This window comes from Meleagris gallopavo, chromosome 1 (genome assembly GCF_905368555.1).
Source record: "Meleagris gallopavo chromosome 1, MGAL_WU_HG_1.1, whole genome shotgun sequence".
NCBI classification, from domain to species: domain Eukaryota; kingdom Metazoa; phylum Chordata; class Aves; order Galliformes; family Phasianidae; genus Meleagris; species Meleagris gallopavo.
The window spans coordinates 120,206,267-120,228,954 of NC_139404.1; the positions used below are offsets into that span (position 1 = coordinate 120,206,267).

General features: G+C 49.1%; 1 protein-coding gene across 1 annotated transcript in view; it reads right to left on the bottom strand.

Moving 5' to 3' along the window:
- The window catches only part of LOC109365722 (maestro heat-like repeat-containing protein family member 2B), a 10,513-nt gene extending 1,396 nt beyond the window's left edge, over positions 1-9,117 (bottom strand). The window contains exons 1-27 of the mRNA XM_085216861.1: positions 9,093-9,117; positions 8,693-8,814; positions 8,430-8,552; positions 8,129-8,294; positions 7,875-7,973; positions 7,555-7,706; positions 7,067-7,210; positions 6,445-6,537; positions 6,090-6,159; positions 5,861-5,974; positions 5,702-5,775; positions 5,254-5,373; positions 5,012-5,119; positions 4,668-4,827; positions 4,500-4,540; positions 4,182-4,323; positions 3,725-3,777; positions 3,286-3,393; positions 2,890-3,009; positions 2,571-2,693; positions 2,302-2,457; positions 1,958-2,080; positions 1,577-1,656; positions 1,034-1,169; positions 826-918; positions 336-431; positions 38-161 (exon numbers count right to left, since the gene is read on the bottom strand). Of these exons, the coding sequence (XP_085072987.1) occupies positions 38-161; positions 336-431; positions 826-918; positions 1,034-1,169; positions 1,577-1,656; positions 1,958-2,080; positions 2,302-2,457; positions 2,571-2,693; positions 2,890-3,009; positions 3,286-3,393; positions 3,725-3,777; positions 4,182-4,323; positions 4,500-4,540; positions 4,668-4,827; positions 5,012-5,119; positions 5,254-5,373; positions 5,702-5,775; positions 5,861-5,974; positions 6,090-6,159; positions 6,445-6,537; positions 7,067-7,210; positions 7,555-7,706; positions 7,875-7,973; positions 8,129-8,294; positions 8,430-8,552; positions 8,693-8,814; positions 9,093-9,117 (2,965 nt within the window). The remainder of the gene's footprint in view (positions 1-37; positions 162-335; positions 432-825; positions 919-1,033; positions 1,170-1,576; positions 1,657-1,957; positions 2,081-2,301; positions 2,458-2,570; positions 2,694-2,889; positions 3,010-3,285; positions 3,394-3,724; positions 3,778-4,181; positions 4,324-4,499; positions 4,541-4,667; positions 4,828-5,011; positions 5,120-5,253; positions 5,374-5,701; positions 5,776-5,860; positions 5,975-6,089; positions 6,160-6,444; positions 6,538-7,066; positions 7,211-7,554; positions 7,707-7,874; positions 7,974-8,128; positions 8,295-8,429; positions 8,553-8,692; positions 8,815-9,092) is intronic.
- Between the last annotated feature and the right edge of the window lie 13,571 nt (positions 9,118-22,688).

Genomic DNA, 22,688 nt, shown 5'->3' on the forward strand with positions numbered 1-22,688 from the left:
GGAGGGAAGAGGGCAGGAGCACACCTGCTCTACTCACCTTGGATTCGGAGAAGGGAGCTCAGACAGGTGACAGCCAACTGGCGGGATGCAGGCATGGGGTCGCATGTCAGAGGCGCAAGCAATCCCACCAGGGAGCCAAAGTGCTCACACGCATCTCCTCTCTGCAGGGGTGAGAGGCAGGAACAAAGCTGTAGACGGCCCCAGCTCTCCCTAGCTTTTCTTGCCTGTGCCTTCCCCATGCCATGACACAGCATGCACAGCTGGGTGGAGCTTGCCTTCCAGCTCAGGGGCACTGGGGAGGGAGCAGGGGGCATGTAGTGGGGCTCTTTACTCACTTGAAGCTCTTCACAAACAGCCAACAGCTGGGAGCAGGTCTGCAGGGCCCTCTTGCGCTCCCACACATTCTTAGATATCATTGATCTCCGCAGGACCTGGGGGAGAGCATATGTCTCAATGAGGACATCTTTTCTTTCCCTTCCTGCCACCCCTCTTCCTGTTCCTCCTTTCCCAGCACTTTCCCTCAAGGTCTGCCCTGTTGCTCCATGTGGCCTCCCACCTCACTGAGCACCGGCACTGCTGCTGCTCCCACTCTCTGCAGTCACTCTTGTCTCCTAATCCAGGAGCTTTTCCTCGGCTGTGGCCTGCCAGGGGCTGGCTCCTGCCTTTCCCCCTGCAGGGCCCTCTTCTCTGCCCATTTCTGAGCTCACAGTGAGCTGGCACGTTAGCAGGAGATTTCTCCCCCTCTGGTCATCCTCTCAGTCCCCAGATCTCTGCCTCCACTACTGACAGGCAATATGCTTTCTCCCTTGCCCCACACATACTCACATGGACTATGTTCTGAAAGAAGCCGCCGGTGGGCTCTGTCTCGAGCAGAACTGCAATCAGCCGGCCCAGAGCTTTCAGTGATGTTTGCTGAAGCTGAAAACAGAAGAGGGGAGTGAGATGTAGCATGATGGCTGCTGCCAGAGCATAGGTTGTGTGTGCTGAGGTAGGGTTTGACCGAAAGGTGGCTGGGAAAGTTACGGCAGGTTACCTGCAGGTACTGAGCTGCTTGCTGTGACTTCCTGATCTTCAGCATCATCTCCGCTGAAGGGTGTGTCACAATGTTTTTGCAGCACAGGACCAACATCTCATCCATGTCCTTGCTTTCAAAAGAGGGCTTCAGCTTGCTGACAGGAGGAAAAAAAGGAAGAGAAATCAGAAAGGGCCTTTACCAGTACTCTCCAGACGGGTTCAGACAACAAGTGAGTTTCTCCTAATTGACAGCTACAAAGCCAATACCCCCAGATCATGCTGCTGAGCACTGTCTTCAGTTCCAGCAGTGCCCACCTCCTCCCCAGCAGCAGTGAACCACCTCCCGCTCTGAAGGGAAGGAGACCCCAGCTCTCCCTTCTCTTCCCTGCCAGGATACAGTAGCACCAAGGCCTTTCTCCCTGCCCAGAACCTCAGCTTTGCCAGGCACAACAGCCCAGTCATCTCTGCTGTAGATGTGGCTCCTCACCCCCTGCCCCCTCCAGGCCTTCAGGAGCTACCCAAAACGGGGACCACCATCCTGCCTTGCAACCTCAGTCCTTACCTCAACTGCTCCAGGGCCAGAACCACCTTGAGAGGCACTGGGGAGACAGGGATGCCCGAGTAATACTTCTTCAGCAGGTCCTGCAAATCCCAGAGAGACACTGTCAAGGTGGGTACATGAGAGCTGTTCCGCCTGACCCCGAGGCAGACACAACTGCCACACCGGTCCCATCACTCCCACAATTCCCATGGAAGTGCTGCAGGATGCAGCAGCTCCACAGCTGGTGCACCTAGCCCGCTGCCCAGCCGCTGCCTGCCAGCACCCAAGGTCCCCTCCAGCTGGAGACATGTGGCTGATGGAGACCTGTATGCCCCGAGGGAAGTGAGCCTCGTGGCACAGCTCAGAACTCATCTGCACACAGTCCTGTCTCTAGACACTCACCATCAGAATCTCCAGAAGCTTTCCCTTCAAGGTGGGGTTAAAGCACACAGAATCACCCACACCTTGGAAGGCAGAGCTGAAGTCGGTGATGCTCTGCACCAGCGCAAGGTTGTTCTGCAAGTCCTGAGGCCCAAGAGAGAAGAACAGTCTTTGAACTGCGGGAAGGGCCAAGGGCTGCAAGGGGGACATGTGGCGGCAATGCTAAGGGAAGGGCTTGGATCTACATCTAGGCACAAAGCATTCCCCAAGGGACCTTTGGAAAGGGAAGGCCCATCTCAGCATCCCCCCATGTGGAGGGGCTGCAGCTGGGCGCTCAGACACCCTGGCACGCTTTGAGCTCTCACCCGGCAGCTGCAGCTGTAGAGCATCAGGATGTTGCCCACGATGTCTCCCTCCAGGTGGGCGAGCAGCTGTTCCTTGGAGGCACGCAGTGCCAAGCTGCCGTGGGCGAGCATGAGAGCGCTGCGTGTGGCGTGAGCTCTCGTGCTGTCCAACTCCATCTGTGTGGGAAGAAATGCCTTGAGACACTCGTGATGCACCTGGGCTCCCAAGGCAGGAGCTGCTGTGAAAATGAGGCAGAAGAATGCCCACATGGAAACCCGTAACGCTTTACCTTCTTGCGCCTGGAAATCCTCACATTGCAGCCTTTGCACAGCCTGGACGCAAACATGGTGAGTGTGGCCAGGACTGTTTGGAAGTTACTCTCAGCAGCATGGCTGAGAAGAGAGATGATTCCCTGCACAAAAGAACAAGGGGCAGTTGGCACAGGCCTGAACTTACTGGCGTGGCCAACCACAGTGGCTGGGCCAGTCCTCGCCTGAGGAAAATGGCAGCAGTGAGGATGGAAAGGCCTGAAGCAGGGCCAGGAGAAGCCCTCTGCCCCAGGGACAGAGCGGGGATGCTCGCAGGAGCTGGAAAAGAGGAGAGCTCACCTGGGCCTCACATGGCTCCTCCGCGTTTGCTTCCTCCAGGTGCTGCAGCAGCTTCTCCTGGATGTGGAGGACTCCCTTACAGACTCCCAGTGCTGTCCCCAGAGCCTTGTACAGGAAAGACTGCATGGGAAGGGAAGGAAAGGAAGAAGCTGAGATGTGGCAGCAACTTAACCTGTTGGGGGAGGGCCAGGTGGGAAGGACCCACGCTCCCTGGGAGTCTCTGAGAGCAGCTGCAGGGCCGAGCTTTAGCCATCCCTGGGCAGAAGGAAAGGCCCTCTGGGGGGCACAGACTGGGGAAGCAGCATCAGCACCCTGCGTGGGCAAAGCACGAGCTGCAGCCCCAGCCCCAGTTGGACACCTGCAGCTGCACCGCTGGGTAGAGCCGGGGGAACTCACCTTTTCTCCAGAGCTGCAGGCAGAGCTGCTCAGCCACCGGCTCAGCTCGCAGCTCAGGGCCTCGGTCCAGGCCTCGTCCTCTATGGTCTCCAGTGACGCCCTCAGGAACTGTTGGAGAACAGGAGAAGATAATGTTCCCTTGCCCTTTGCCTCTTCCCTCACTCCCAAGTTGCTGCAGCCTTCTGGGGAGAGGTGCCTGGAAGAACAGTCCCTCTCCCAGCTCCCCCAGCGTTCCCTCCATTAAAGCCTCCTGCCGCTCTTCTCCTAAGACCCCCCTTGGCCTTGGCACAGAGCGGAAGAGGCAGCGCCACAAAGGCGTGCGGCCGCTCCGCAGCAGCGTTTGAGAGGCTGTTCCTGTCCCACAGTGGCTCATATGGGAGCGGGGCTACTTGGGGCAGGCAAGCACTTCTCTGCACCGCGCCTCTCGGCAATGCTGTACCTTTAGCAGACGGCGCTCAAACTCTGCAGAGTCCAGGAAGCTCTCCTCTTTCCCTGCACAGCAATAGGAAGAAAAAGACCCTTACTTGGGATCAAGCCACATAAGAAGAGCTGCTGCAAACCTGGCTTGGCCTGGGCACTTGACACTGCCAAGCTGGGACCCACACTCCTCCACAATGACCTGTCCCACCCCACAAACACTGTCCCTGCAGGAACACAGAACTAACTGCTCCAAGACTGCTTTCTGAGGGCACGTGAAGGGCCCATCTGTGTCCTGGAATGGGCAGATCCCTGGGGGAAAAGGTCCCCATGCCTCAGTGCTGTCTCCCTGGAATGGGAACAGCAGCAGAGCAAGCACTGGGCTGCAGGAAATGCTTTCCCTCTGCCACACTGCAGAGATGCATTTTCACTCCCACCCTTTCCCTGCCTCTGCCTCTTGCTCCCCACCAGTGCTTTACCTTGGAGACACTGCAGCAGCAGGGGGATCTCAGTAGCCCACATGGCTCCCACAGCTCTGTGGAACCTGCTGTGCAGGTTTTGCATCAGCAGTAAGGCAGCGGCTTGGAGTTTGCTGCCTGCAACAGGGCTGCCTGCCACCAACTGAAGGAGAGCAAGGAGAAGCAGGGTCACTTCTGCAGCAAGAGCAGCGGCTTCCCCCCAGGATGGAAGCAGCTTGGCTCTGTCCTGGCAGTCAAGGAGCAGCCAACAGCTTTGCCCATGGCCATGCTGCTTCCTCCTGGGGGCTTCTGGCACCGGCCTCTGGAGCATCTACTCACCAATAGGCGCACCAGCAGTGTCTGGGGAGTCAGCAGTGGGCCTGCGAGGAGACAAAAGTGCTGAGTAAGACTCCAAGACACTCCGTGCCCAGCCACACGCACCTCCACTGTCCCTTCTGGGTGCTACCACAGGTCAGCAGAGCTCACAGGGGGACTTTCTGCTCCTACCTTGAAACATGGAGCTGACAAAGTGGGGATCCAGATCTTCTATTTGCCGTCCTGTCAGATCCTCTCTCTCAGACAGGGCTTGGATACAGCGGGAGACCGGGATCAGCATGCCGGTGTACTGGGCTGGCACCACGAACAACAGCAGCCGCGGCCACAGGAGCTGTAGGGAACGAGGCAGTTGAGCATGTCAGCATTTCTGCCTCTGCTCAGAGATGAAGAGGATTCTGTGAATTTCCCCGAGTCTTGTGTGCTTCAGAGCACATTGGAGGAGAGACCTGGGGTGGTGGGACGAGAAACACGTGGTGCAAAGGCAAGGAGCAGCAGCAGGGCAGAGTGTGACTTACTTTGGATATCCCTCTCACAGAGACGTCCAGTGACCCCAGGATGTCCATACACAGCTCCTGGAGAGCTCCTTCTTCCTGGGCTTCCTCGGTAGAAAGGTGTCTGGCTGCCTGCACAACAATAATGTTGAAAAGCTGGTTATGCTCAGTTCTCAGGAGGCTCAGGTATGGCCCCAGCGGTGCTTCTGTGCCACCCTCTGAGCAGCACGGGTCTTCCAAAAAAAGATGCTGCTCACTGTCCTTACCCTTCTTTCCATGGTGCGGCTGAACTCACTGAAGATGTGCCCCACCACATCCCAGGCTGAGCAGCTCCGGGTGTTAGAACTGAGCAGATCCTTGATGAAATGCAGAACAGCCGTCCTCACCTGCAAGGGGTCAATAGTGGGTATGATTTTCCTGGTCAGCAGGTAAAGGGAAGCCACCTGCTCATCGGGGCAGCCCTTTGGGCATGAGCAGATAGAACAAGAGCAGAGGAGAAGCCTTGGCTCGAGGTGAGGGCCAGACTTTAGCACCAGGCTGTGTGCTTTCCATGCACACCACAGGGACCTGCTCACTCCACTGTCTGCTCTCCCCATGGGAGGCATCACGACTGTGTAGTCAGTGCCCCAGCACCTCCCTGATCACCCCAGCCCTGCCCATGCTGGCAGCAGCATCGCCACCCCAACAGCGCTTTCTTTTCCCAAACCAGCTCACCCGGATCCTAGGGTCGCTGCACAGACGCTGCACAACCTTGACAACCTGGGGCAGCTTCTCCGTCATCATGGGCTCTGCAAGAGATGTGCAGGAACATGAGCGGAACCACAACCCAGATGGCAGAAGGGATCCCTGGAAGTCCCAACCAGTGGTACTGACCATCAGAGCGAGCCAGAGTACCCAGCAGACCCAGGGCTGCCACGCATCCAGCCTCCCAGTCATCTTCCAGCTGTGACTGCAAAAACAGGATCATTTCTTCTGGGCAGATCCGGGCTGCAGGGAGGAAATCCCGCGCTGTGTTAGCAAGAAACTCACGCCCATTCCTGAGGTTTGTGAGAGAGGTTTTGGCCAGGGCACCGCCAGGCATTGCCAAAGCTCCTCTCCTTACCCTGCAGCATGATGCAGTGGGTCAGCTGTGCACGATCAGCCTCGCTGTGCTGCTTGCTGTCGTCATAGAGCTGTGGGAACAAGGTCCATTTGAGAAAATCACATCAGCACTGAGGACAGAAAAGACACTGTGCTGCCTGCTCTCATCTCCCTGGGCACTCTCGAGAAGAGGACAGGCAGACAAAACCCAGCCCGCCCCGCAGCATCCCCGGGGGTACACGCACAGCTCTGGAGCAGCCTTGAGCATGCAGGAGCTAAGGCTGAGCCGCCTTAGTCAGGGGCTCAGAGCTTTGCAGTCCTCCTGAGACTTAGCCAAGAGGGAAACTGCTGTGGGCACAAGGATAGGCTCCCCTTACCTGGTAGAACACGGCACTGGTGATGTCCAGAAACTTGTCCCTTGGGATGACAGACTCAGTGCCCTCTAAGGCCTCCAGGAAGAGAGTGAGGCTCTGTGAGAGACCAGGAGAGGAAGAAAGGGATGAAGCCACATCTAGCCACTTGGGAGTGGAAAAACTGTTTCCCAATTGTTTCTCTGCAGGGAAAAGCTCCTGCTAGGGATTCTTGTTTATCCCCCCACCTCCCAGCAGCACCAAGAGAGTCTCTGCTCTCAATCGAGCTGTGTTTGGGCACCATTTGTAGGCATTTCCCACCCAGCAGCCCACTTCTCCCCCATCAGATGCAACTGGATGTGGTCCTCCCAGTCGTTAGCACAGAGCTCCTCAGGCACTCAGAGCCCCACAGTGGTGGTGATGAAGCCTCCCATCCCCAGGAGATGAGCCCCAGTGACTCTTGGCTCCCTCCTGGCTCCTGTCTGGGTCGTTCCTTCTTTGACTGAAGAGCTCAGGAAGCCTCAGACCTCCCTTGAACACCTGTTTCATCTTTCTCCAAGAGCTCCCCACTTCCTCCCTGCATCCCCCTGACCCCTCGTGGCACTTGCACTGGCCCCATGTCCACCCTGAGCCCTGCACAGCGTCTCACCTTGGCCACCCTGCAGGTGTCTTGGATCTCCTGACACGGGTGCACAAGCCAGAGGAGCTGCTCCCAGACGTGCTCTCGGTGCAGCTCCTCTTGCAGGAGAACATCCAGCATGGCAGCCATAGCCCCAAGTACGGCCTGTTTGTCCTGGAAAGGAATGGCAGAGGCTGGGCATCAAAGACTGAAGGTCTGCCCTTTCTACAGAGAGGGTTTTCTCTTTCCCTTCCCCTTCCCCACACCCTCACACTCAGCAGGAGATGGGCTCGCTCTGGAGGGCAGGCAGGTTTTCCCCATAGCCTCATCCCCAGCTCTTCCTGCCACAATGCTGTGACATGCGGCTGCTTCCCGGCACAGAGCCAGTTCAAGGCCCTTTGCAGAGCCAGCCCACTCCCTCTCATCACCCCTCGGCTCTCAGCCTGCTGGGCACAGACAGAGCTGCCGACGTGGGTGCCCCTGCTGCCATCCTGGGCTGGGAGTGCAGCAATGCTCACCTCCTCCTCCTGGCAGTCCTGCCAGTTCCACACCACAGAGAAGAGCAGCTCGTGAAGGTTCTCATAAATTTGCTCTTTCTCCATGGCAGGCCATGGGCACTGGGTTCCACAGGACAAGTTAATCTTCACTCCATCCAGCCACTGTTTCAAAACTGAAAAAACAAAACAAACAAACAAACAAACAAACAGAAATTAATTCTTTTTTTTTTTTTTTTTTTTTTTTTTTAAAGAGAGTGAGAGAAAAGGGAGCTTGTGAGAGTCTGCAGCAGGGTGAGGTGCAAGGGCTGTCCCAAGGCCCCTTTTCTGGGGCCGGCACTCACCAGCACAAGCGATGCGCAGGATCTGGCCACTCCTCACCTGGCCCACCACACTGCGCAGGCCGGCCAGCGTCAGCCACATGAAGGGGATACACTTTGGAGCTGCAGAGAGGAAGGAAAGGGCCACAGTCAGAGTCCCGGCAGTGAGGGAGGAGGGGCTGCATCTCTGCATCCCCCAGCTCAACGCAGATCACGCGTGGAGGGGAGAGACCCCTTCCCCGGCTGTTAGAGATATCAGGAGGCTGAGGGCACTCTACCATAGGTGCTGAAGAGTTTGCTCAGGGTGATGAGCACAAACTCCTTGGACATGTCCCCTATGGCCTTCAGGTGGCTCTGGAGCTCGGCCATCACCGAGGTGAAGTGCGTCCGAGCCAGAGCCACCAGGACATTGCTGGCAGCTGTCTTGACTTTGCCGGTTACGCCCTGAAAAAGAGTCTCTGGTGACACACGGCACAGGAGATTGCCTGAGGCCCTTGGAAGGGCTAAGCCACCACCATCCACCAGCAGAACACCAGCGTGGGCAGGCGGCTCCTTTTGCCTTTGGCAGTGACCCCTCACCTGGGCTGCCGTCAGGTCCTGGGACACCTCTGCCAGCAGCCGGTTCACCACTCCGCATGGCGGGCGGCTGTCGTTTTCCCACAGGGCGCTCTCCAGCTCACAGTACGCCTGCGCTCGGTCACCCTGGGGACAAGGGTCAGTCACGCTCGCTTTGCCCTCTGCCACCCATCGCTGTGTGGATGTGCTGCCAGGGCCTGGCATCCACAGGACAGTGGCCCTGGGCCAGGAGGGAAAGGATTGATGGTTGGATGTCCCCAACTTACCTCCCGATCTTGCAGGCACTGCAGCAGCAAAGTCACGGCACAGGTAGGGACAGGGCTTGACACCCTGCTTCTCTCCCTGCGACGCGTACGCCTGGGCATGCAGCCCACACAAGCAAAGAGACCTGGAAGGAAAGAGCAGAGCAGCTGCCGCTGGTGTTGCTTGGAGCCAGGGCCAAGCATCCAGCCAGCTCTGGGAGGAATGCTCCCCTGCCCCACAGCGCAGGGCTGAGTGTGGTTGGCGGGGACAAGGGAGGGAGCTTTCCCCTTGCTGGGGTACTGGGGAAACCATGGTGCACTCAGCAGAGCAAGGACAGTGCTGCTGGCACGTCCTAAACAGACATTGGAGGCACACATGTGCTCGGGCAGCGTCACGGTGTCCAGAGAGGTGGAGGGACCTCACCTCGAAGGGCTCTCAGACGCTCCATCACAGCAGGATATGTCCAGACAGACACAACGCTCTCTCTGGTTCCACTTCCTGCGGGTCCCACAAGCGGACTGAGCCACCGCTCCCACCGCTGCCACAAGGGTGTATGAGGTACCACTGTGACATCACACCGCAGTATCACCTCACAGAGAATGACGCGCCCCGGGCTGGGGACCAGGCAGCATGCAGGGCAACCTTGCAGGCCACAAAACGCAGCACATTTTGTGACGCAATTGGCTTTGAAGTTCCAGTTCCATGCTGACGCAGGGAATCACCTCAGTGGGTGAGGGAGAGCCCCTGCCAGGGAGCATCTGCTGGGCACCGTTGCCCGGCATTGTCTTATGACTGGAGACTCCATGCCAGGAAGCACTGAGGCCCCCATCTGCTGCCCAGACAACCTCTCCAGAGAGCTTTGCTGTCTTCTGGGGGCACGTGTCAGAGATGTTAAGGAGACTCCACTGCATCTGATCAAACAAGAACACCACCATCCACTTGTTGTTATTCAAGTAGGGTCACGGGAGGCTGCCACGAGGAAATGGCAGAACATCAGAAAAGGGATTTTGCATCCCTTGGAAAGACGCTAAGGGGACCTGCAGGAAGATGCTTGTAGGACCCGCAGGAAGTGAACCCAGAGAGAGCGTTGTGTCTGGGAGTGCCAGGAGTGTTCTCCTCCGTCCTTCTGACTGGAGGCTGGGTCCCAAAAGGAAGGAGGAGAATAGAGGTGGTAAATTACTGGCTAATTATTGGGACGGTGTTGGGATCGAGGCTTTGTGTACCTTGATCTTGGGCACACGTTTGAGAGAACAGGTCTGTGGGCATGAGATGGAATGCAACTGTGCAGTTGGGGCCAAAGTGTTCTGGGGATCAAGCTGGCTGGATTGATTACCAGAGTGTTAAACCAGATGTGATGGAGGAAGGGGATGCAGTTCCGTGTGAAATGAGGAAAATCAGATAGGCTAGAAGTTATATGCCTTCACGAGGTGCTGAATTGGCAGCTACGGTTCTGACCTTTCTAAGCCAGGTTTTTGCTCGTGGTAACAGATGCATTTCTACAGACCTAGAGAGTTAGTACGGACAGTGAGTCTCCTGTTTCTCCAAATAACATTGTTAGTTATCTTATCTCTGGAATGCAAGGCAGCAGGCTGGGCCACAAATTAACAAAGAAGCAGCGGATTGGTGGATCGAGTTGACGCTGATAAGAGGACTGGCCAGAGCCAGGCAAGCGTCCTCCAACTTGACTCAGATCAAAGAGTATACAGCTAGGAAGATGACAGCCTTCATCAGAAAGACCACCAGATGACCAGGGAGAAATGCCACACATGCGTAAATGAACTGAGACTCGGGGCGGGGAAAAATGTCAATCGTTCTGGGGACTCATTGTAATAAAACAACCTTTTCTTGGATATCCAATGCATGTGTGAGCAGCTTGCTCTTTAAGCATGTGCCTTTCTTGACCTCCGGTAAGCAGGCTAGGAGGGAATGTGCCCCTGCATCCAGCATAGGTGCGCAGCACTGAGTGAACATGCCTGCTTTCTGACTGCTCTGTGGTTGTAGACTTTGATTCCGCATGTCACTTGTGACAGAGAAGGGCCTGGGAATGCTGTCTGCTTAGTCAACTGCAGAGAGAAACCTCCCAGTTGTCCACTAGGATCTTGTGAGGACTCCTCAGAGAAGACAACATTGCCAAGAGCCTGGCTTAAACCTTCCCACATCCCTCTGGAGAATCCTGCACCCTTTGCTTCCCTATGGTGCCTGTAAAGCAATGCACGCCGCATGGGGAATAAACAGGAAGAACTAGAGATCTGTGTGTGCTTAAAGGAGTGTGATGTCATTGCAATCACACATGAGACATGGTTGGACAGCTCACATGACTGCCATGCTGTTGTGGATGGCAAGACGAGTCAAGGTGTTCAAGTTGCTCTTTATATGAGAGCACAGCTATAATGCATTGAACTGCACTGTGGAGGGGAATGATGAACAAGTGGATCGGTGCATCCCTAGAAGTAAGTAATTGGGGAAAGGTGGCAAGAGGCCTGCAGGGATGAGCAAGGAACTCATGGATAAACTAAATGTAAGGAAGAATGTCAATGAACAGTGGAAGAAGGGCCTATTCTCCTGGGAAGAATATAGGAACGCTGTCAGTACCTGTAGGGATGCAACTGAAGGCTAAGGCCCTCTCAGAATTAAACCTTCCAAAGGAGGTAAAGGATAACATAAAAGGGTTTTTTGAATGTATGTCAACAGTAGAAGGAAGTCTAGGAAAAATGTTGGACCCCTACTAAATGGGGTGGGTTCCTTGGTAACAGGGAATGCTGAGAAAGCAGATTCTGAATGCCTTCTTTGCTTCAATCTTTAATGCTAAGACTAGCCCTCAGCAACACTAGACCCTGTAGGTAAGAGAGAGAGAGAGTCTGAGGAAGTGAAGGCTTCCCCTTTGTTGAGGAGGATCGAGCCAGAGAGCATCTATCCAAAATTAATGCATAGAAATCCACGGACCCCAATAAGATGCACCCACATGTGCTGAGAGAACTAGCAGAGGTGATTGCTGAACTGCTCTCTATCATTTTTGGAAGGTCTTGGCAAATGGGAGAGATGCCTGAAGACTGGAATATAGCCAGCGTCACTCCAGTTTTTAAAAAGGGCAAGAAGGCAGATCTGAGAAACTACCGGCTAGTCAGCCTCACTTCCATCTCTGGAAAGGTGATGAAACAACTTGTTCTGGATACCCTCTTCAAGCAACTGGAAGAGAAGAATGTTATTGGGCATAGTCCATGTGGATCCACAAAGGGGAAGTTATGCTTGACCAACCTGACAGCCTTCCATGATGTCATCACTGCCTGGGTAAATGGGGGGAGAGCAGTGGATGTTATGTGCCTTGACTTCAGTAAGGTACCATATTCCACACCATCCATGTTATGAAACTTAGAAAGTGTGGGGATAGACAAATGGATGGTGAGGTAGACAACTGGTCAACTGGCAGAGCTCAGATGGTTATCATCAGTGGTGCAGAGACTGGTTGAAGGCCTGTAACCTCCAGTGTTCTCCTGGAGTTGGTACTGGATCTGGTCTTGTTCAACATCTTCATCAGCGACCCTAGATGAAGGGTTAGAGTCCACCCTCAGAAAGGGTGAGGATATAGAGTTGGGAGGAGTGGCTGACACACTGGAAGGCTTTGCTTCCATTCAACAAGACCTGATGAGATTTAACAAGAGCAAGTGTAGAGTCTTGCATCTGGGAGGAATAACCACATGCATCAGAACCTGCTGGAGATAAGCTCTGCAGAGAAGGACCTGGGTGTTCTGGTGAACAACAAGTTGGCCATGAGCCAGCAGTGTGCCCTTGTGGCCAAGAAGGCCAATGGTCTCCTGGGGTGCATGAAAAAGAGCATGGCCAACAGGTTGAAGGAGGTGATCCTCCTCCTCTATTCTGCCTTGGTGAAGCCATATTTAGACTACAAAGGGGATTATTTAAAGGAGGAGAATCAACTTTTTACAAGGGTAGTGAGTGATTGGATGAGGGAGCGTGGTTTTAAGCTCAAGAAGTGAATGTTTAGACTGGATGCCAGGGGGAAGTCCTTTACAGAAAGAGTGGTGAGGTGCTGGAACAGGCTGCCCATAAAGATTGTGGGTGCTCCATCCCTGGAGGTGTTCCAGGCAGGGTTGGATGGGCCCCTGGGCAACCTGGTCTAGTATCAGGTCTGGGGCAGGCATCACCTGGGGCAGGGTGGTTGGAACTTGATAATCCTTGAGGTCCCTTCCAACCCAATCTATTCTGTGATTCTATGGTTCTGTGAAAGACTGAGTAACCTGGTCTGTTCATCTTGGGGAAAAGAGGACCAAGGGGGGATCACATAAATGTTTATGAATATTTTGGGCGTGGACAAGAAGCTGGAGATGAGCCAGTAGTGTATGCTTGTAGCCTGAAAGGACAACTGTATCCTGGGCTGCATTAAAAAAGGGGTGGTAGCAGGGAGAGAGAGGTGATTGTCTCCCTCTACTCAGCTCTTGTGGGGACCCATCTGGAGTACTGCATCCAGGCCCGGGGCCCCCACTACAAGAAAGATGCAGAGCTCTTGGATTGGATCCAGAGGAGGGCCACTAAGATGATCAGAGGGCTGGAGCACCTCTCCTGTGAAGAAAGGTTGAGGGAACTGGGCTTGTTTAGCTAGGAGAAGGCTCTGGGGAGACCTCATTGTGCCCATCCAGTACTTGAAGGGAGTATATAAACAGGAGGGTAACAACTGTTTACATGTGTTGATAGTGGTAGGATAGGGGGGGATGGTTTTCAACTAAGACAAAGGAGATTTAGGTTAGATGTTAGGAGAAAGTTTTTCATTCAGAGGTTGGTGATGCACTGGAACAGGTTGTCCATAGAGCTGTAGATGCCCCATCCCTGGAGGCATTCAAGACCAGGCCGGAGGTGGCTCTGGGCAGCCTGGTCTAGTAGTTGACAACACTGCATGTAGCTGGAGGGTTGAAACTAGATGATAATTACAGTTCTTTTCAACCCAGGCCATTCTATGTTTCTATGATTTTAGGAACTTAAATGTTTCAGATAGGCATTTTATACTTAACAGTTTTATCCAGGAAAAACAAAAAGAAGAAGAAAAAAAAGGAAAGTCATTGTATGACTCTCGAGAGAGCTTCATGTTCTCAAGTGGGTGAACAGACGTTTGAGTTGTGTTGTTATTCCTATTGGGCAATCTTTTTACTGGATCCATGCAGATCCATAGGCATTTTCTCTATTTCATGAACAGATCTGACTCTAGATTTGTAACTGATAGCATCTGCTAGCAGATAATCACCTTGAAATTTCATTGTTAACACACACAAAGCAAGTGTGAAACTGTCACCTGAGCCTGCTCTATCTCTCAAAACACCAAGTAGATAAATATTTTCTAGGTAACTTTTTACAAGTAATGTGATACCAAAATCTATCTCAGCTAGCAAACGAGATCGAAGGGTGAGTTTTCCGTAAGTATTTTACCACTTGAGCACTGCGGTCACCAAACAGTGCTTTACTGAAGGCAAATGCCAAATCTCAGAATGCCTGCTCCTTTCCAATCCCTCACAGAACAGCTGATTGAACCCTTTTCAGCAACACATTTGTGCTTTGCATCTGTGCATGCTGATAACCAAATTGGTATGTGATGAGTAACAGAGAGGCTATCTGCTGCCACTGCTCGACTGACCTGATTAATATGGAGCAGAGTGGGATACTGCTGATGCCAATAGGTTATGACAAACAGGAAGCTGGGTCAAGTCAGCTCTGCAGATGGCCATATATGGTTTTGCAGTTTAACAGAAATATCAGCTCATATAGCTCTAGGAGTAGCAAAAATGACAAGGAGGATATGGGTGATTATATAGGTAGGTAGGCATTTAAGACCTCACTATGCAGTAAATGATCAAGCTCTCAGTAAAATCATTCAGAATATATACAACAGTTTCACTGAATGTAAGTCTGGGTGTGAATAAATAAACCATAAAATTACAGAAATATTAATTTTGGAAGGAACTTCTCAAGCTGAACAAGTCCAACTGCCTACTTTATGCAGGGCCAGCTTCAAAGCTATACTGGGCTGCTCAGGGCCTTGTCCAAGGGAGGTCTCCAGATCTCCAGGAATGGAGATTACACAGCATCCTCTGTAGGCTGTTGCAGTGCTAAGCTACTGTAAAACCCTACTTTTCTTATATCTGGGCAGGGCTTTCTCTTGCTATAATTCTCCAACAGTTTCCTTTTGGCTGTGCAAAGCCATCATTCCCCTTCCAGAGGCAGAAAACTGCAACTAATTCTCTTCTCAGACCAGTTTTTCAGGCTACACAGACCTATTTCTCTCAGCCTTGTCTTACACCCATTATGTCTCCAGTCCTTGCCTAGCTTGATGCTGGACTCTATCCAGTTTCCAACATGTAGATATTGTACAGAAAGTCACTGGGGAGCTGGATTCCTGCTGCTGTACTAAAAACCTCTTCTTGTTATTTGCTGTCAATGGTACAGTTGTGTTAATGCCTTTTCCTTTGTCTAGCTGCCTGGATAAAGGAAACTTTGGTGGTAACTGTGGTGCTATTTGTGGCTAGAAGGGTAGAAATTCTGCAGCAGTGAGCTGGCATGAGGCACAGCATTTGTGTCTGCTTTACCACCGTCACTCGTGCACTGTGAAAAGTGTGTCTCTCATCCCCCAATGTTGTCCTAATCACAGCATCCAGACTACTATGGATTCTACAGTGTGTCATTTACTGAGAACAACAGGTGGCTGATCTGAGACAGCCTATCTGATGAGACATAACATCCTGTGTCAGCTAAAACTAAATCTAATGCTGTTAATACCAAACAGATTAATTCAGTTTAATGATATGCTGATTTTTTTTTTACCTCTTCTAAGGAATGTAAAGTGAATCTAATTATGTTTCCTATACAGGCCAGCTGTAGTGACACAGGGTATCTTCTGGTCCAGACCAGGATTTGTAATTTTTTGAAGAGAGGAAGAAAGGGAAAACTATTAATTGCTGATAGAAGAATATACAGAGAGCCATCATATTATTAAGATATTTCAGGTCTTTGAACAAACCAGAAAGGGATTTTTTTTCTCTGCTAAGTTGAACATAATCATTAAAGCATCCACATGCCAGACCTATGCTCAAAATAAACTCCATCCTCAAAAAGTTAACACAGGAATTAACCCACAGTGAAATCAAGCTCTGACCATAGTATTATCAAGGGTATAGAAAAACTTAAAACCTTCCTGACATGTCATCTTTGGCCATTTATTTGGGCTTGCTGTGCTTCCTTGTAATTCCCCAAAAATGTGTCCCAGTTCTGCAATGTGAGAGTGAATTGAGTCATAACTGCTCTTCAACTGGAAAAGCTGATCTGTTATGGGTCAGTCCAGCCTCTGTACATGGTACCCACCTCATGGGTGCTACCCAACCTATCCTGTGCTCAGGTTGGATGTCCAGCATGTTCTGGAAGCTGCTGCAGCAGCCAGAGGCCAGTAAGGATATCCTGCATCACTTCAGCTGAAATTAGGCACTTTGGTACAGGCAGCTGAAGCTCACATTGAGTGACATACAACTCATGGATTGCAGCACTTACATGTGGATATCTACACACAGATGCCACATGTGAGTAGGTATCCACAGTGAAACACATGGACAACACATTGGCTCAAGTGTGACCAAATTGAACCCAGGATGTCCCACATTTGGGTAGCTGAAGGCAAGAAGAGGAACCTCATGCTGTGTTAGTACTGACTATGCCAGAGAGATGTCAGGACTGACACATCCTCTGACTGGACTCCAACTCCTTCCAGTAGGGAAGCAGCCACTGTCTCCTGCACCAGGGCCTGAAAGATACATTACTGTCTGTCTCTGTGACAATGGACACTTCTCAGAGATGCCAAGTAATCTCTGACTTATTCAGAACAATCTCAGCTGAAAGTCAGAAAGAAAAAGTCTTTGCCGCTGATGTGAATTTTCTGTGACTCCTGATCTTCACAGACAGCTTCAAAACTTGACACCGCCTGAACACATCTACTCTGTTGCCAGTATTGAATTGACAGTTCTTGACCTTCTTTAATCCTTTAGGTTTAACTTTATTTACACTTCATTTAAATTTAATGGCTTGAGGCAACAATGGGTAGTCATGCCTTTCTCTTTACAGTTTTCGTTTGTGCAAGGACTCTCCTTCTTCCATTGTTACCATCCTCCCAGTCCCAAAGGCTGCTCAGAAGGATCATGAGTTCTGATTTCAGTCTGAGCTACTCATTTTAACCACAGTCTGGAAAACCACAAAGTAATGCCAACCAATTGAGCCTGCATGGATCTGCATTTGTTTTTTTTAATGGACTCTCAGGCTTGACTAGTCATCCTTCTCATTGACTACACATGAATAATGCATCTTGCTTGAACTAGGTAAGATGAATTCCCAGCTGCATTCAGTCATCATCTACCTGCTTAATGCCTCTGGAATATAAAAGATGCCCATCTATTTTTAACTATTCAAGACCAGGAATGATAAATATATTCATATGGAGACTCATGACTCATTTGTTGTGATTGCTTATGCTAAAGCAAGGGGGACTGCAACTACTAAAGAAAATGATGTTGAGTGAGAAGAAAGTCAATATCAAAAACATCTTGTGTTGATAGCAAACAAAGTACTCACACTAAGCTTTTGATCCTTCAGCAAATAGCCTGTAGTCAGAGTTCCTGCTTTGAGCCATCCTGAGATGGCAGATACTTCAGCAGCACCAGGGCCCAGGTCCTGGGAAGAAATCCCTTGTGCGCTTCCTCAGGTGTATATGATTTTGAGTATTTTCTGCATACCATATTGAACACCACATGCTATCTATATGTATGTGTGTGTATAGGGGTATTATATTCCAGTGTGAGTGGATCCACCAGCTATTGAAGGGAATACAAGAGCAGTACTAAAAAACATTCCCCTCTGACAGACAGAAAAAGGAGCTACAGTGCATCTGTCTTTTTGGGAAGGAGGAATGGAAACTCAGAAATCACCTATCCTTTCAGCTTCTCTACAGTTTTCTGTTCTCTTTTTGTTGCATAAACAACAAGGGTGTTTTCAGGACAAGGCGGCCTTTTCCTTTATAGGCCTTCTGAATTTTTCCATTACTTTACTGGGTAGCTAGCATTAGGTTCACACTATATTTGATCTGACAGCAAATGGACTGGAGACTGTAAAAATATTGTAAAACCTTTGGTTTGTCCCAGAGTAAACTCTTCCAGTGCAGCATCTGCAAAAGATGCCAGTAAATCTGCTTTCACAAGTTATCCTTGCAGGCCACACAGTGGGGTTGGGGCCTCCGTCAGGTTAGAAGAAAGGAGTAACAGCTTACAGGATCCTGGAGGTTACCAAAACAATGCCAAGAGAAACCTACAGTTGTCAAAGAGTGGGTAAGAAATCTGGCTCCAGCTTTGTCCTTTTCTTTTTTTTTTTTTTTTTTCTATATTCATGAACAGCAAGTTCTGTGCTGGGCACATCAGAGGAAAACAAAAAGATCATAAATAAAGGATTATGATGACAGAGAAGTAAATAAAAGGAATGGATGAATTTTCAGAAAAATGTTTCCAATTATGCTACAATAAAAGACTGCTGTGGACACAAATATCTCTGTGACATACAGTTCTCCCAAGTCTGGAGAGGACTTCCCATGGTAATAACAGCGAAAGAGAGGAAAACCAAGATTGTTTCATTGGAAGTATAATGATCTGAATTTTCATTGTAAGTAGTTTCCAGTACACAACACTGTTTCCAGGCACAGATTTGTTAAGAGCTTTGGGAGTCCCACAACAAATGGGATATAGACACCGTGCATCACTTTTCTAGATGGGAACACAGCAATCAGTCTGTCTTGCTCCTCACCCTGGGCTGTATTTGTCCTTGTTAGAGCTGGGAAGTGAGATGGAGAGAGATACAATTCAGCCAATGATTTGATGTAGACCTCAGAACACTAGTGCCAATCCTGTATTCCTCAGTTCTGTTCCCAGTGCAGCAAAGCATGTCCAGAAGGTGATCCCTCCCATTCTTGAGCACTCTGTGCCCTCAGCATGCTGCACAGCAGTGCTCTTTTGGAATCATACAGCTGGTCCTGCCTACATTAATTTCTATCAACATCCTATGTACTCCCTGTGAGGAGCTGCAGCCACCGTAAGGCCTCCCCTCAGCTCCTCTGCTGTGCGCTAAGCAAACCCAGGGGCCTCAGCTGCTCCTCATACAACTTGTCTGCTACAACCTTCACCGTCTCCTTTGGACACTCTTATTGCAGACCAAACATTCAGGAGAATTAGGAGGCAAATTCTGGAACCTCAGTCCCCTGTGAGATGCCACATTGGTTTTCTGCTCCCTCCTCAGCCTGCCTCCCATTGACTCTGACATCCCCACCATCCCAAGTGTTTGCAGAAAGGTCCTTTCTGCCTACCCTTTGTGCTAACTTTTCTCCATCTTCTCAAAAGATACTTCATGTTGGAACTCGCAGAAGTTGTTGGAGGCATTTGCTTGAACTTTTTGGATGCTATAGTTAATCATTCACTTCAGTTGTAGTCTTTTTTCTGTGTCTGGATGCAAGTGATCATTATTTTTATAGACTATGACTGTTATCTAGCAGCAGAGAGCTCTTTCATCTTTGAAGATCTCATTTTGTTGTATGATCAAAGGTATTTCAACTTCAAATTAAGAACATTCATTACAAACACCCTCTAACTCAAGTCACATAGGTCCAGCAGAGCTTTTTGCAGGGAAAAAAAATTGAATGGTTTATGTATTTTACTGCCGCACAAGAGGATTCACCCAGTGTTAACATGCCTCTAAAACCTCAGAGTCTGACTTATCTAATCTATCTGTATCTAGTTTTACACAAGAAAAATGTTGTTTTGAGTTATGCTCGCAGGCAGTTTCTATAGTATTGCTGGGGGTATAATGCAGTTGGTGCTGGGAAGCTTTGGCTCTACAAGCATCTAAATTTCAGCATAAATTTATGTGATTTCTACAATAACAACTAATGAGATCTGACAAAGACAGATGACAGGAAAAAAGTATCTCTGAAGTAAACTTCAGTGCAACATGCACCTGCTTGCCCAGTAATTTGTGCTGCACTGTTTGTTCCAGTAGCTAAGCTGATGTACTGGGCATAGCTGACACATAACTAGTCTAGCTACCTGTACACTGCACAGCAGCATTCAAGATAGATGGATTCATAAAAGAAATTCAGTTAGATAAAATTAAATTTAGCATATGCAGAGTTCTATCGGAAATTTTTTTTAGGATAATTTTATTAAAAAAAAAAATCCACAACAAAAACAATAACAACAAAACCCCACAAACAGCATTTGCATTTCCCTGTATGATATACAACGAACTGGTTTCTATAGACTTGTGTGTGAGTGTACACATTAGTAAATGTTAGCCAAGAAGCGTACATGACTTCTCTCCTTTTTTGAGAGAACATATAATGAGTGAGAAAATGCACTTTTGGTTATTGCAAGATTTTATTAGACCTACAGGAAAAAAGAAAAAAAAAGAAAAAAGAAAAAAAAAAAGAAGAAAAATAGAAGAGGTAAAACCAGTACTTGCTGAGTAGTAAACTTAGTTTCTAACTCTGTCACAAGATCAGAATAGTAAAAGGTCTTTGTTTTTTGCTTAAAAATCAGCAGACAATTATTTTGGCAGTGTGTTATCTGTTATAATGCAAGCAAAGAATATTTTTTATGCTATCAAGTGTTTTAGAGGAAGAATAGGCAAACTGCTGGTTTCTGTCTGTTTTGTGCTGAAATGACCTCTGTTTAGAAGTGTCATGAACAAGGATGAGTATTTGCCCAGAGAATGGGGATAGTAATTCAGATCACTCAAATCCTAGTTCAGGCTGTGCCAAAGGGTCTCTCTTTGCCCCCATCCCAACCTTTATCTTCTTGCATTCTATCTTCATTTCACCTCCAGCAGGGATTTCCTCTGGGTAGGAACTGACTCTGACATGTCAGTTCAGTGTTCAGCAAAAAGAACCTTCCAGCCCCAGGGACCCAGATCTGTTCAAGTATTACAGTAGTACATCATATCTGACTACTGAGGCACACCTCCATACCTACTGCCACGTGCCCTGACAGCCTGAGGACCAGGGCTCTCAGCTTCCTTCTTCATTCTCCTGGCAGATACAAGCTTGTGTTGACAGGTCTGTTTTATTTTTTCCATTTTGCACAGGAACCAATAAGTCTCTATGCCCAGGAAACTACTACCATAGCAGAGCTTAGGATCTGCTCATCACTGGTGAAGGCTTGGGAAGCTTTTGCTTCCATGGAAATTAGTGCTCTCTGATTTGTACACAGCAGAAATACAGACATTCTTTCCACCAGCTCAAAAACTCCACAGGCGGTCAGCAGCCTTTGTACTTGAAGGAGTGCTAGAAGCCTCAACTAAGCAGTCTTCATAATTACCCATCAGTGGTAGGAATGTGGAGCATCTGGATACTCCATCTAATTGAAGTTATCCAGGGAAGCAGTGCACTTCAATGGGTACATCTTTCTCCTTAAGTAGTCAAGGAACCACACACCGTTTATGGACCCCTCAGCACTTTTTATAGATATTTATAGATGGTGAGTAGTTGGCCTAATTTATTACATTTCCACAGCTGCCTTATTAGGAGGCTGAGGATCCATATCTTGCATTCAACTTGGAGCAAAGATGTCTTTACCTCCATTCCTCATTAGCCTCAGGAGTAATGCCACAGAAGTCAACTGAACTGCATCTGCGTAAAGCCAGCATAAACAAAATCAAACTCAGAATGCAAAACAGCCTGACTCACCAACTGAGGGAGCAGACAGATGAGTCAGGTGTATAAACTAGTAAGTAACTCAGTGCAATGCAGAGAAAGCCAGGCAGGCTGGGATGGTGGGAGCAGTTCCTCTTAGCAGAGGACAGAAGAGACCTTGCTGAGAACCAGCTGGGAGATCTCCTTACCTGGCACTGTCACTGCACCAGTGTCTGATGGAAAGGGAGCTTCTCTCTTAGCTGGGATTCAAGGCTTAATTATTATTTTTTTCTTCCTTTTTTATGTATGAATATAGAGTGAATGATAATTTAAAGCAAGTTAGTCTTTAGGGCATATGTTTTAAAGCATATTTCTTCTGACCTGGAAAGTAAAAATTTAAAAAAAAGAATAAAATAGAACTAATAATTCCCACAACACAGGACTGAAAATTTCTATGTTCTCAGGCATTCAGATGAAGATAATAACATGTGAAATAAGAGAAATAGAGAATGCTTTTCACATCTGTCACTATATGAAGCTCTGACATTTTCTCCTACTTTTTGAATTATCTGTTTTGAAATATTTATGATTACCTTGATCTATGCCAGATCTGGATTTTGGAATAGCTCATTTTCAAATGAAGTTGAAATTACCTCATAAAATAAATAAATATATTTATGTTTATATATATACACATGTATAATTTGAATTCTGCATCTCTCTGATTTTTTTTCTTGTAATTTCAGCAAACTGCACATTTTCTTGCAAAATGCAAAATTTATTTGCTTCTGGAAGGCAGAAATCCTCTCTGCTTATTCAGGAACTATGTAGAAACACTTTGACAGTGCATGTGTTCCAGTGATGGATTATGCAGCAACACCAGGGCATTATCAAGACCCATGGCATTCTGATAATGGATTAGTACTGCAAGTCACTGGTGCTTAAGAGCAGATTTTTCATTATGAAAATGAAGGTGTGATATATTACTCCAAGATACAGTACCAGGATGTGAAAGTTGCAAGTGAAAGTACAGGAGGAAGAAAGACACTCACACCATGCTGATATCTTCTGATATATATTTAAACCAAGCTTCCATTTTTAGTAAGTCTCCAGAAGCTGCCAGCTTCCCTGAAGGTACAATTTTTGTACACCAAAGCAGTCAGGGAAGATACGTGTTATTGCCCTCAGCTGGCATTGTTCTCATTTTTTTTTGTTGCAAAGTAAGGAGTTAAGATATAGAACCACTGCCTACACGCACATATTAAAAAAAATCCACTTATTTACTTAGAATCAGTTCATTATGATCAATTTTG